The 14,522-nt window shown below is 39.0% G+C and overlaps 1 protein-coding gene across 3 annotated transcripts in view; it reads right to left on the minus strand.

Annotated features, from left to right (window-relative positions):
- Positions 1-14,522, minus strand: part of CAMKMT (calmodulin-lysine N-methyltransferase) — a 407,610-nt gene that overhangs the window by 62,935 nt on the left and 330,153 nt on the right. For all 3 annotated transcript variants that reach the window (XR_013831098.1, XM_079941097.1, XM_079941096.1), the window contains exons 4-5: positions 2,358-2,418; positions 285-339 (exon numbers count right to left, since the gene is read on the minus strand). Coding sequence is in view for 2 of the 3 variants with exons in the window: in XM_079941097.1 (XP_079797223.1) it covers positions 285-339; positions 2,358-2,418 (116 nt within the window). In the remaining variant the exon portion in view is untranslated. The remainder of the gene's footprint in view (positions 1-284; positions 340-2,357; positions 2,419-14,522) is intronic.

Here is a 14,522-nt window from a genome sequence, read left to right on the forward strand (position 1 = left end):
AAAAAAAAAAAATGCTTTCGCTATGGCGAAGAAACACTGTGCGAAGCCTGGAATGTCACAACAAGCAATATTGACTACACTGAGGTAAAATGTTTCTGCTCATCGAGGCAACCATAAAATCAATATGATCCGAAAGTAAGTCAGTCTAGAAGGTCTCTCAAGACCCGGCAGCTTGACCGCAGCTGATGCTGTTGACGGTTCTCTGACCCAGCAGTTGGAGGCCCTGGAACATTTTTCCTTTTGTTCCTCCCTCTGAATGGGATTGGAATTGAGAAAAGACCTACCATGAGCCCAGCCAAGCATGTCATGCCACCCCCTAGCTCACACACAGCAAGGTCCCTGAAAGAGAGAAAAGAAATGGTAGAACCCACACAAATTAGATGAAAATGGTCAGAGAGATATATATGTTACAAGAAGGAATTGCCATCTGCAGTAAGAACGGCGCTACCGGGAAGCTGTGGAGACATGACGAGGCTCCCGCATGTCGTTTTGCGTTTTAAAAATAATTATGAAATAGAAAAGTCACAAAGCAGGCAAATCAGTGGGGGTTCCCTCATTAGTGTTCACTGCAACATTACCACCGCTGAGCTGAAAAATCGGAGAAGGTTCCCTTTTTTTCCCTTGTCAATGGCGCTGTCTTTTAGAACTAAACTAGCTAGAGTAGCGAAAGATAATTGTTAGGAAAGGATAACACTGTTAATCCACATTCATTCCTTCAAAAGCAGTTAGTTAGACAAGTAAATGAAGAATATATATGAGTGTGTATATACCTATATTATGGTCACATACACACAACACACACACACACACACACAAATACATGCAATCTTGAATTTAAAAAAAAAATTCTAAAACAAACTGAAACATTTTGGAAAGCTGAACCGCCCCCATAAAGAACAATTACACAAAGAGCATTTAGCAATTAACACTTAAATCACAATTGACCCCAACACAACACAGTGAATAAACAATGCAGGGACATAATATGGTTAAGCCAGCAAACCCAGGCTCAAGTAGTGACTGGGCTCTGACTTCACCGCTCACAAGTAAAGCAGCTCAGAGTTAAAGCTGACAGTCTGGGGGTGGGGTGGGGTGGGGGTGCAGTCTGGCACTCTGCACTTACCTTCCTCTTTGTGCCTAAATATCAGCCCTCAATGTGTGACATTCTTGCCCTGGCCCAGTGCTCGCTGATTGGAGCTCCAGGCAAGCTTAAGCACAGCGAGATGAGCAGATGCCAGACTTCTAGGGCAGCTCTGCAGCCCAGTTCAATACTGCCCTGTTCTTACTTTATATGTTTAGACTCTTTAAGAGATCGTTTCTTCTTCCCAGTTTGGGAAGTTTATTTCCTCAACAGGATAAAAAAAAAAAGAGAGAGAGAGAGAAAGAGAGAGACAATCAAGGGAGGGAGAGGTGAAAAGAGAAGGAAGAGGAGGAAAAAAGCCAAGCAAGGACATTCATATTCTGAAATACACAAAATGAGTATTTAGTTGTTCAAAGCAATTACAGACTGGTTGGTAAATATGGACCCATAGAGCTTCAAAAACTACATATTATTGACCCCATCTTGTAAATACATATTGTTAAAGCACACACCCAATCTTATAAGTATATATTGTTAAAATGATCACTAACGGCTTGTCTGGAATCATAATGGGCTATTCAGGAAGCATATACTGGATGACTTTTATAAAATGAGAATAAAATGAAAAAACCCATATTTTCTGGGTCTACCAAACATCTTCAGCATTTTTTTAAAAAAGGAGTTTTTTCTTTTTCCTGAATCTCATCCATGGGTTTAATCTATAATGCACATTGACAGTTGAAAACATTCATTTCCATAGCATGAATCTGTAATGGTAATTTATATTTTACAAATACATATTGTCTTGGGTATATAAAATACCTTTAAAATCAAGGGTGGGATGGCATCTTTAAATCATAGCTGTGGGGTATTTATTTATCAAAAGTTCTGTAGTGATTTCCCTAGCAGAAGTTTAAAGAATGTCTTTATGGTTTTTTTTGACCATCACAATTGGTAAGGATTGATTGAAGCTTCACTTTTGTTTCCCCAAAATCTAAGTGAAATAAAATGCCTTGAGTGGAAATCAAAAGCCTTTGACATATAGCAAAAAGCTTGCTGTGCAATATTAGTACCCAAAGGCAATTCAGATTTCTTTTTCAGAAGCAACATGTTTTCACCATGACCTTTTTCCCCCTTTCCTTCCTTTCTTTCTTTCTTCCTTTCTTATATATATATTTTTAACAGTTTACTTTGAAGAATGTAATCATGGCGATCTTTAAGATGCAGACACAGTACCCATAGTGCGCTAAACAAATTTTTAGGTGCAGCTTTGTACCTGAATACATCACTGTGCTTGAGGCAGTAGTAAGCCAAAACCTCTTCAGCCGGCCAGATGCCTGGAAAACACAAGAGGATATAGGCTTTTTGATTACAGAAGTTTCTTCTACAAACACTCCTTACAGTCATTCTCTTAAGAAATGGCTTTTTGAAAATAATGTTCAGTACAAGCTATTTCAACTTGACTCAAACTTACCATAATTATTACTAGTAACGTCATATCACATGCATTTCTTTTGTTGTTGATTATAACTCTTTTCCCAGGAAAATAGGATAATATCCTAAATCATTTTTACTAGATTTCAGTCACAACGAAACAGTAAAACAATAACAACCAATATTACAAATATCCAAAATTAAATTTTAAATGGTATTTCAGGTAGATCTCACTCTCGTACACATGAATCTTCTTTTTGGTCAATTCATAAGTATCAGCTGAAGACAAACTGTATATGCAGCTCATATTCAGCAAAAATAAATGGAAAAATCATTTGCAGGAGCAAATAAAACCACTGAGGTCATTATATCTTTTTGTTTGATTCCATACTAATGTTTTTCAATATGCATAATTATTTCATTTCTTCAATAAAAAAATCAAACTGGAGTATAAAATTGAGAAATTTAAATTTCACCAACTTTAGTACATCTTTCAATTTAACAATAATCCTACCCACTAAATTCCATGGAGGGGCATTTTCTAAAATTATCATCTGTAAATCATTTATTTAGAAGACATACAGTTTTCATGAATGAATATAAATTGTTTTAAGAGAAGACAGACATGCTTGGAAATTATAGTTTCTAGTGGTTATCCCAGGATTACAAGTGCTTATAATTTTTTTCTTTATACTTTTGGTATTTTCCAAAAATTTTTACAATGAATATATATTGCTCTTATAATCTGAATAAACTATACCCTTATAAAAATTATGTTTTCCCCATGTGGTCAGACTTAAAGATCAGGCAGGGTACCAGGCATCCTGCACCGCCTGGGGCTGAGAATGCCATGTGGTCTTGGGAAAGAGCAGGGAATGTTCCTTGCCTTAGTACTAAGCACTCTTCTAATGGGTCCTGATGCAAAGTTGAAACACCTAACGTGACTTAATTTTCCCAGATGAATCTCCAGCTTCAAGGAGTAAGAAATGCAAACATTTCAGAGAAGATGATGTCAAAGAAATGGTAAATAAAATCCTAAGAGAATCAATGGATAGACATACAAACAGCAAAGAAATGACTCTATAGAGCATCTGTTGCAGGAAAGTCCAGTCAGGTGTACTCACTAGCTCAGTCTTCCTGGCATTTCTGGTAGAAATGACAGTTGAGGGGAGAAACAAATTAAACCAGCAAGAAGTGTCTGTAGTCATATTTAGAAGGAAAGTCAGGGAAGCAGTGGAGTGTAGCAGTTAAGATCACAGGTACTTAGGAACCAGACTCAGTTGGGCTCCAGCCCCAGCTCTGCATTCCCTAGCTGAGTGACCTTGGCTAGATTACTGAACCTCTCTATTCCTCAGTTTCCTCATCTGTAAAATAACATTATTGTAATATCAACCTTACAGGATTGCTGTGAGGATTAAATGAGTAAAGTATACGAAATGTATTTAGAACAGCTTCTAACTCATAACAATCTCAAAGAAAATGAAAGTTGTTGTTAATGTTTTTCTCCTGCAAAGGAGGATAAAAGAGTGGAAGAGATAATATGTGAACCCCAAACAATTATCCTAATAACCAGAACACATGGAGAACCTTTTTAGCCTGATCCTAATGATTAGCTTTGGCACGACCCCAGAGTCCTAATACCTGGCCTACCTCCACACAGAAAGAACTCCAGAAAGACTAAAACACATAAAAAAATTCTCTGAAGGAAGAGCCCAAGACAGTGTTCCACACCAAGTGAATATAATCACCACAATAATGAATTTCTTTATGCCTTTAGTAGATGGTTTTGAGGTTTTAAAAAATAGTGATAGGGGAAGGGTATTTAACTAAAATCAAGCCTTGATTGAGTACAAAAATTTGACTTCTAAAAGGCATAGTCTTTTACAATAGTTTTATAATTTTCTCCCCAAAATTACAGAGGTTGATTTTTAACTAAATTAAATACAAAAGGTTCAAAGAATAAAGTTTAAAAATCACCTAAAATTCCACCACTAGTATATAATCACTGTTAACATTTTGGACATCATTCCGAAAGATCTCTCTAGGCATAAAGATATTTTACACAAGTGGAATCTTCTCATGGATGTATTCAATAATCTCATTTTGCCCTACTCAGTATGATGGATAGATTCCCATGGAAAAAAAATACTATACCTGCATCATTTTTAATGACTACCTAAATATTTTACGTTTGCATCATAATTTATTTAACCAGTTTCCTTTTGAAAGACATTTAAGTTAATTTCTAAGTTTTTGATATTATGAGATTATAAAGTGGTAAAATAAAGACACATTTTTTTCCCCAACATATAATTTTTCTCCTTAGGTCAAATACCCAGAAATGGGAAATGTGGTCAAAAGTCAAGTACATTTCACATTCTGATATATCAAACTGCACCCCCGCAAAGCTGTACCAAACTACACCCCTAATAAAGGTGTTTATTTCCAGGGGACTTCCCTGGTGGTCCAGTGGTTAAATGTCCATCAACTAAGGAATGGCTAAATAAAATGTGGTATGCCCATGCAACAGACTATTATTTGGCAATAAAAAGAAATAAAGTACAGATTCATGTTACAACATGGATAGAACATGAAAATATTATGCTAAGTGAAAGAAGCCAGACACAAAGGACCAGATGTTTATGTCTTATTTTTCCATTTATGTGAAATGTCCAGAATAAATGAGGGGTGATTGCTACTGAGTACAAGGTTTCTTTTAGATGTGATGAAATATTCTAAAACTGATTGTGATGATGGTTCCACTACTCTGTGAATATACTAAAAAAACAGTGGGTGAATTGTATGGTATGTGAATTATATCTCAAAGCTGTTATCTTAAAAAGTTTTCTCATTCCATTCCATGAAAATGTAATGGTCTTTTAAAACAGATTTTATTTTTAAAGAAATTATACACATACATAGTTTAAAGAGCCACTGAGTTTTATGAGAATGATTAAGACAAAACAGTAGTACCCAGCCCGCCTGCCCAATCTTTCTCCTTCCTCAGGAATTACTGCTTTCAATTCTTTTAGCTGATTCTTCTGGTAATTACATTTTTCTACATACATGTTTATAATGTTACTTCTTGATTTTTCAGGTTTAGGCAAACTCTAATGACCCCCATTATGGAAGGTAAGCATTTTTTGCCTTTATCTCTACTCCTCTCCCCACACCACACATACCATACTCCTCAACCATCCACCATCACCATCTTTCTAATACAGCTATATTATAATTTGGTAAGGTCACTACTCATTGTCAATTTTATTATAACCATGAAAAAAAAGAACAACCGAGCTATGTTGTAAACTAGGATTGGTTTTTCTCTCATGCATAATGTTTCCCCCATCTGGAGTTTATAATTGTCATTTTTTTCCTCTCATTTGCTAAGATTTTTTATTCAATCTCAAAATCCAGTTGTTGATTTCCCCATTCAATACAGTCACTCACATGAGGTATTCTATCAATTTCATTAGGAAATATCTCCTGTGTTTCCTGACCTGCCTAGGTCTGGACTGGACGCCTAATATACTTAGTGCACCAGTGTAGCTCTGATCTCCTGAAATCCATCTTCCCTATCATTCTAGGCTTCCTTTTGTCCTTCTGCTGTGTTCCATTTCTCATGTCCTCTATGCTTTGTCTTCCTTTCTTGATTTACTTCCTCATTTTAGTGCAACACAGGCTCCGGCAGCTTCTTGAGAGAAAGTGTGTGGAAGGTAAATGTTAGAGAGCTTAGATGATTCAATGGTGATTTCAATTTGGAAACTCCATGTTTTTCAATTCCTGAAAAAAGGTTCTTGGGAAGTTCCATTGACTATTTCCTTACCTCCATTTTTATGTCTTCTTTCTCTGAAACTTATGATTTGGATATTGAATCACCTGAACTCATCCTCTAATTTTTTTATCTTTTCTCTCCTGCTTTCCATCTCTTATTGTTTTCTACTTTCTTGGAAGTTTTTTCAACTTGATCTTCCAGCTCTTTTATTGTTCTTTTCATTTATGCTATCATTGGTGGTAGTTCTCTGAATATTTCTTTTTCAGAGCATCTTACTCCTGTTTCATGAATGCAATACTTTTTAAAAATTACTTGAAAATATTAATTATAGTTTAAGCTTTCTTATCTTTACATAGTTTGTCTTCCTCATGTTGCTTTTTTCTGTTTATTGGTTTTGGTACCTGTCACATTAAAAGCTTTCCTCAGATACGTCTGGTAGTTCTTTATTGTTTACATAAATGTGATTGTAGAAAGATAAAAAGCTGATTGGAGGTGAAGAGGGCTGAGGAGTGTGGGTGGGGTGTGAGTGGAGAGGCTCAGCAATCAGTCAGCTTACATTAACCTAGTCCCTCCACCCTGTTTTTGGTGCACTCTCTGATTTCAACTGTGCCTATTGTCCTCCAACCCAAAAACCCTTGATTTAACCCTCTCCAGAGAATAAACCTCCTCTTCTGTTGGCAGTACAGAAGGGGAAGTTACCCAGTAGCCTGGAATGGGGAAATTACTGCTTCTTAACCCATTTTCAATCAATCCTCCTTATTTTAGCGCCCCCTCAACTCCTACTTTTAGAATTACCTGGTGACACCAATTCCTGAGCCTTTCAAAGTTTCAGGTATGAACTGGGATGGTTCTCAACTTTCCCAATTGCTGGCTTTCTAATATCTGCTAAGTCAATGACATCTCATCCATGTGCTTCTTGGCTTCCAAAATTATGTTCTATGTTCTCTTATTTTGTCATCCTTGTGGGTTTATGTCTTAAAAACATCCCTTTAACAGTGGTTCTGCTTCATGTAACAGAGAGAAACTCATTGGAAAAGTGATGAGAATAATTTTTGGAAGGACATACAAGCCAAGGATGCTAATGGCGAGGGTTTTTTTTTTTTCCTCAAGACTTTTATACTCCATTAATAATATTGTCAGCTTCTATCAATCAATTATAGGCACTTTTGCTATATTCTTTTTTTTGTTTTTTTTTTTTTTTTTCGGTACTTGGGCCTCTCACTGTTGTGGCCTCTCCCATTGTGGAGCACGGGCTCCGGACGCGCAGGCCCAGCGGCCATGGCTCACGGGCCCAGCCGCTCCGCGGCATGTGGGATCTCCCCGGACCAGGGCACGAACCCGTGTCCCCTGCATCGGCAGGCGGACTCTCAACCACTGCGCCACCAGGGAAGCCCCTGCTATATTCTTGACATCATCTGATGAGGCAGAGCAGAATGATCATAGTGGCATTTACAGCAGCTAAAGTATTGATCGTCCCCAAAGCATTACAAAACATTTAAATTAATGGCTTATTCTAGATAACTTGTTTTCTAAAACACATGCCGTGAATTAGGACACTTCCTTAAAAGTTATTCAGTCACGTGACTTCCTGTTCCTTAGTGCTTTCTGTATAAATTGAATTACTTTAACTCATAGGAGAAAAGACCTTTTTCATCCATTGGACCTCCATAAAAGCATTAGCTAAACAAGAGTTCTATTTGGAAGAAAAAGAATATTATTCTTAGATTTCCATGGTTGTTTGGTTTCATTCCTTTTTTTTTTTTTTTTTTGAACAAAGGTTTTATTCCCTACAGATAGTTCTGTCAGAACTGGGCCTATTGAATCTGTTAGACTTCAGAAAACCCATAGTCAGCCAACACTAAAATATGAAAAAATTAGCTGTCTATGTAGAAATAATGAAGGGCAAAGTTGGTGATGTGATCTATTTCATGTATGTAACCACTTTTTTCTCATCTCTGAAGTAGCTTGTTTAGAATTACTTTAAATGCCAAGTTTTGTGGTTAATTTAGAAACAAACACATTCATCATTAACCCAAAGGCTGAACAAATCCTAAAATTAACTGTCTGTAGATATTGAGACATGAGTCTCTATCCAAGCATGGGTCTTTCTAGATCACTTCCATTTGAGAGCTTTTTGCTTCCCTGTAGTCCGTGCTGTCAGATGTAGACAGCATCCGACAGGCAGCACTGCTGACCCCCTCTTCTCACTCTAACAGCTTGTACTTGCCCCATGATGACAACACACCTAGCTCTTGCGGCAGAGACATGGCTTTTCTGTGCTCAGCTGATGTTTGGACAGCCAGCAGCAGCTTTCTTTACCCTCCTCCATCTAAATGATCATGTCTATCATGCAGGAGTCAGAAGTAAGCCTCTCTCAAACCTGAGACTTAAACGGAGAGCCCAGCACACCTTTAGCTAAGCCGTTGACTCTTCTGGAAGAAGAAATGCACCAGTGGATATTACTAAAATGGCTGGAATGGGTAGGTAAACGTCTTGGACTGTTTTCAGTGTTTATGCTCTGTCTCCTTCTCCTTAAACATTTCTGCTTTGTCACTGATGCTTCAACCCAGATTAGAAATCCATAAGAAGACTACAGAATGCTCTATAAATATTTATTGGGCATCTACTATGTTTCAGGCCCTGTAGATCAGCAGGGAATGATACAGCATGGTCACTGGAGATTCAGTCTTGTTAGGGAAGGAGACTATTAGACAGACAATTACACAAATAATGTCCCTAATTATAACTGTAATAAATGCTGTGTGGGAAAAATAGAGGGTGCTTCTGAGAACCAGTCATAGGGGACTTAACCTGGTTGGAGGGGAGGTTGGGAGGAGTCCATCAGGGAACACTTCCCTGTAGAAATGGCATGTAGGCTGAGACCCAGAGGATGAACAGCCAGGTAGAGGAGGAAGAGGGGCACAGGGCTGGAGGGAATGGTCCACAGAAGGGGAGCACCATGAAATAAAGCTTTGAAAAGAAGAGCGTGATGTTCCGGGAATGGAAACAGGGACAGTGGAGCTGTAGAATAAATAAGAAAGGAATAGGTAGGACAAGATGAGACTGGAGGGGTGTTTAGGGGCCAGACCCCACAGCCTCAAAGGCCATATTAAGAATTTTAAATTGCACCTTAAAATAAATGATATGTTTTAAGCGGCAGAGTGGTATAATCAGATCCACATTTTAGAAGATCAGTCTGGCTACTCTAGAGAAAATAGATTAAAAAGAGGAGGTGGGGGAAAATAGGCAGGAGACTACTACAATTACCTAGGTGGGTGCTGATGGTGGCTTGGGTGATGGTTAGTGGAGATGAAGAAAAGTGGAAGGATTTGGGCTATATTTAGAAGGTACACTGACAAGACTTATTAGTTAATTAGATGAAGGGGGTGGTAAGAGAGACGGAAGTGTCAAGTGTGACTTAGGTTTATGGCATGAAGAAGTAAGTGGGTAGATGATGTACAGCACATACCTATAGGATTTTCCTTCAATTTTACACGACCTCCTCCTCAGGCTGAATTCATGGTACAAAAACACGGCAAGCAGTCTGGAGTCTGATTCTGGGTCTACCACTAACAGTCTGTGTGATACTGGAAGTAATTTAGCCTTTCTGAGCATCAGTATCCTCATCCACGAAATACTAGGCTTGGGTAAGATTACGCTAGGGGGCTTTCAAGCTATAAAAAGCTACAATAAAGAACCACACCTCATGCTCTAGAGTTAGGTAGAGTTCAGCTTGAATACTGGCTCTTACTGGCGATGTGACCTTGGGCAAATACCTAAATTTTTAAGCCTCATTCATTCATTGAACAAATAATTATTGGCAGCCAGGTGGGTTCTAGGAGTTGGGGATACAGCAGTGATTAATAGGGGCAATAAACAAAGTAATTTTAGATAGTGATAAATATTGTGAAGAAAATAAAACGTTAATGAAATAGAGAATAACTACTGGGGTGGGGCTGTTGCTGGGTAACGCCTCTGTTTTCTCATTTAAGTACAAGCAATAATGTTACTGAGTCCAAGCTCGCTCTGCTCGCCACACGACAGGCCAAGAAATCAGAGACGAGGTGTCGAGGCAAGGAATACGACTTTATTCGGAACGCCGGCAGACCGGCAGACTCGTGTCTCAAAATAACCATCTTATCGGGGTTTGGATGCCAGTTTCTTTTATGGCACAGAGATGGGGGAGGAGATGAGCACGTAAAGTAAAAAGGCCAATGCCTCAGAGCAACTAAGCCCGTGCACCACAACTACCGAGCCTGTGCTCTAGAGCCTGCGAGCCACAACTACTGAGCCTGAGCGCCACGACTGCTGAAGCCTGCGTGCCTAGAGCCCGTGAGAAGCCACAACAAGAGAAGCCACCGCAATGAGAAGCCCCGCACCACAACGAAGACCCAACGCAGCCAAAAAATAAATAAGTAAATTAATTAATTAATTTTTTAAAATAAAAAAAAATAAAGTAAAAAGGCCATAAGATTTGCAAATATCCCTTGGAATGTCCAGCCTCGGGGAGGGGATGTGTTTCTTCTTTCTTGCGGCAATCTCTGTGTGGACAGGGTCAGGATGTTTCCCTGAACAAAGGCACTTTGGTTTAACATTCAGGCAGAGGGGCAGGGTTCCCCGAGGCAGGCCGTTATGTATAGACAGTATCCTTTTAGTGAACAAAAGCAGTGGAAAGCAAAGGTTAAGGTAAAAGAAACAGGTCCAACATGTAGTCAGATTTGGCTCTCCCCTGTTGCAACAACAGTACCTATTCATACCATTGTTGTGAGGATTAAATGAGATAATGCATGTAAGACACTTAGTGCCTGGGAGATAGCAAATTTTTTTATAATGTTTGCTATTGCTGCTGCTGTTGCCTTTATTATTTTGACATGTTTCTATCCAGGGAATTTTATCAATCTTGATTATATTTTTATGACACCTTCAGGGAGATTATTATTTCTAATCGATAACCCACAAAATCAAACCAAAACTGAATGCTGGAAAAATCTGTCCTAACTATGGGAACTTTGAAAATCAATCCTAAGTAAGAATTCCATATATATGGACAATACTTGTTCTATATTTGTCCCTCTGCTCTGACCAATTAACAGACTTGCTCTGAACAGTAATTATTAAGCACGAGCCTCCGTGTTTGTGGAGAGAGATCATGGAGAACACGCGTACGTCTGGGTGAGAGGGAACGTCCGTGTAGCTCAGTACAGTGAGAGGGTGGAAGCTTGCTCTGTGACATTCTAACGCTTGTTGAATGCTGACTGCTGCCCAGGCACGACAAGGTAGATGAGGAAATCAAGGCACTGAGAGGTTATGAAAACTTCCCCCAAATTAGACAGCTGTTTTGTCATAGAGTTGGAATTTGAATCCAGGTAATCTGACTCTAGAGCCATTATTCTTAACCTCTGTGCTATACTGCTGTCCACCAGATTGCAAAAACAAGGGTCCAAATGAATTGCTTTGCAATGTTATTTCTTCTGTTCCAGTGGAAGCCAACTGATATAGATAATGAGCATGTGGAAGTGAAGGGGCACAAAAAATTGCCCAGGTATTTCAATAATAAATTCTTCTAGGACTACAAGCTGGGTCGGCTTATGGGTGTGATTTGATTAGAAATGCATTAAATCTTAAAACTTAAATTTTAATTCAGATACCTATTAATTTGATGATTATGAGGTAAGGGAAAGCCAAAAGGAGTCCCGGCTCCAGTGTGAAGCAGAGGCAGGGATGGAGAGTCTTCAGAGAGTACCCCGAGACCAGAGCCTTCAGTCTGATGGTCAGTTTTAGAGCAGATGCTGTGAAATCAACTAAGTGACATGAGAAATGTAGACAGGACGAGGAAGATGCTGAAGCACCACTGCGAAAAAGGAACACACTGCAGCCACAGCCACAGGTTCAGCGGCTCAGACAGTGAAGACGTGAACTTGGAAGACAGCTCTGAGGCTTATTAGCTTTGCGACCTTAGCAAGTCACTTAAGCTCTCCTTGCATCAACTCCTTATCTGGTAGTAATAATACTGTCTAAACTGTAAGTATAGATGGGAATGTAATAGGGAAGAACAAATCTGACTCCAAATTCGATCTGTTTCTTTTGCTTTAACCTTTGTATTCTATTGCTTTTGCTACAAGTTAAGAATGTTGCCTATAGCCTGAAATATACAGGATAACACATCCTCAGGCTCTGACCTTTAAGGTATAACATTTTCCATTCTTATAGAGATAAAAAGTTGCAGAACAGAATAACACTTGCTTGTTGGAGGTTTACAGAAACATGTGACCTGACTTAGTGGACAGCTGCAAGAACAAAGGATTGGGACACCAAGAAGTTTACAATAACCAACCACACCCCTTCCCCTTTTAGTATAAAAGAAGCCTGAATTCTAATTTGGGGAAGATGGTTCTTTGGGACACTAGTGCACCATCTTCTTTATCTGCTGCCTTTCCAGATAAAGTTGGAGATAAACTTTCCAGATAAAGTGCACCAACTCGTCTCCGGATTTATTGGTCTCTCATGCAGCAAGCAGTATAAGCTTGGACTCGGTCACACGAGGATTGAATGAACTATATATAAGAGTACCAAGTAAGTGCAATTAGTGTTTGTTGTTGTTATTAGCATCACTTATTGAACACTTACTACCTGGCAAACACTGAGCTGTGTACTTTATATAGATTATCTCAGTTAATCCTTAAAACAACCCTATAAGGTATGTACTGTCGTTATGGCCAGCTAAGGGGCACAGCGAGGTACACCAAAGCACAGAAAGTTTAAATGGCATAGCCAGGGTTTGAGCCCACCTACTCACTCTCTAAATCTCCGTCTCTTAAGCACTACACTAATTGCCCCAACCCTGGTGTCTGGTTCTGGAATCAAAAGGGCTAGTTTCTAGTTCTCATGACTCATTCAACAACTAATTTTGGGACTTTGGACAAATCATATTTGGGCTCTAGTTTCAAGAATAAATTGGAAGGGTCAAATTGATTTCTGAGGACCCTTCCAGCTCTAAATTCAATGCCTATAGATCGTTATAATTGTGCATTTCCAAACTAAAGCTATAAAATCGTCAGTAGGCTTTAGCCCATGACATTTTAAAGAAATTAGGTTGGTTAAAATGTTTTATTTGTACTATAATTCAGGAAATATTTTAGAAAGGATTCAAAACCATCTTAGAGGTCAAGTCTTCATAACATGTCCACTTGTATTGAATTAGAACTGCCTTTGTAAATTAAATCTCACAGCTTCAGGAAAGAACCACCCTACATCTATATATTCTATTTGTGATGGCTTTTTAGTTACTTAATCCAGCATATTAATAACAGACAACTTCCTCAAGTCCAATTTTTCCTTTTCCAATACTGAGCACAGTTCTCAGATATATGCTGTATTTTTTCCTCAAACATATTACTTCCTCAGAGTAACAAACTACCTTTCGGGCAGAAGAAATTCTCCCAAGGTCTCAAAGCACAGGTAGAAGAATCCCCCAGTGTGAGCTCTCTGGGTGAGTAAATGTTCCATCTCCACTGGTCAGAGAGGATGTGAGAAAGTGAGAACAGTCATTTCTCCGAAAGGTAGACCCAGGAAATCAGACCAGAGGGCTCTGAGCAGCAGAGAAACATGGCCTGGGTTCCCCCAGGAACGCAGCACATCCTTCCCATAGGCCAAAAAAAAAAAAAAAAAAGGGAAGACTTTCATTGCCAGTTTTACTCCAAGTAACATCCTCCCCCAAGGCCCTCAGCGTAGGCTCACCCTTTTACAAACAGGACTGTCTTGTGTCTTGAAACATCATGTAAGAGCAGTAATGTGTCGAATGGAGTGGAACAAAGAGGAAAGTATTAGAAATAATTGTTAGTGTTCCTTATGTTAGGTATCTAATCACTTCACCCATGCAGACACACACTTGTTACATGGAACAGCAAAGGAGAGTAAGGACAGTGTGGTCCTCCTCGAGTTACGTATGCTTCCTGAATTTGATTTCTACAGCAGCTTCCTGCCTTGGAGTCCAGTTTTATCTCACTTCCGGGTAAACACTGCTACTGAATTCCAAACAGATTGAAAACTTTGTGTTCCACGTGGAGGGCGCGCTCTGTGCATTTATGAAAGCCCCCCCGGAGAGAAACTGGTATTTAGGAGGCACATGCTACAGATGCCAAAGCCACAACGTACATTTATTAAAACAGCCCTGGCCTTAGGCTAGTTAGGCAACAGAACTTGTTTATTTAGCAGTGTCATTTGGAAGACACC

This window comes from Stenella coeruleoalba (assembly GCF_951394435.1).
Source record: "Stenella coeruleoalba genome assembly, chromosome: 13".
Taxonomy (NCBI): Eukaryota; Metazoa; Chordata; class Mammalia; order Artiodactyla; family Delphinidae; genus Stenella; species Stenella coeruleoalba.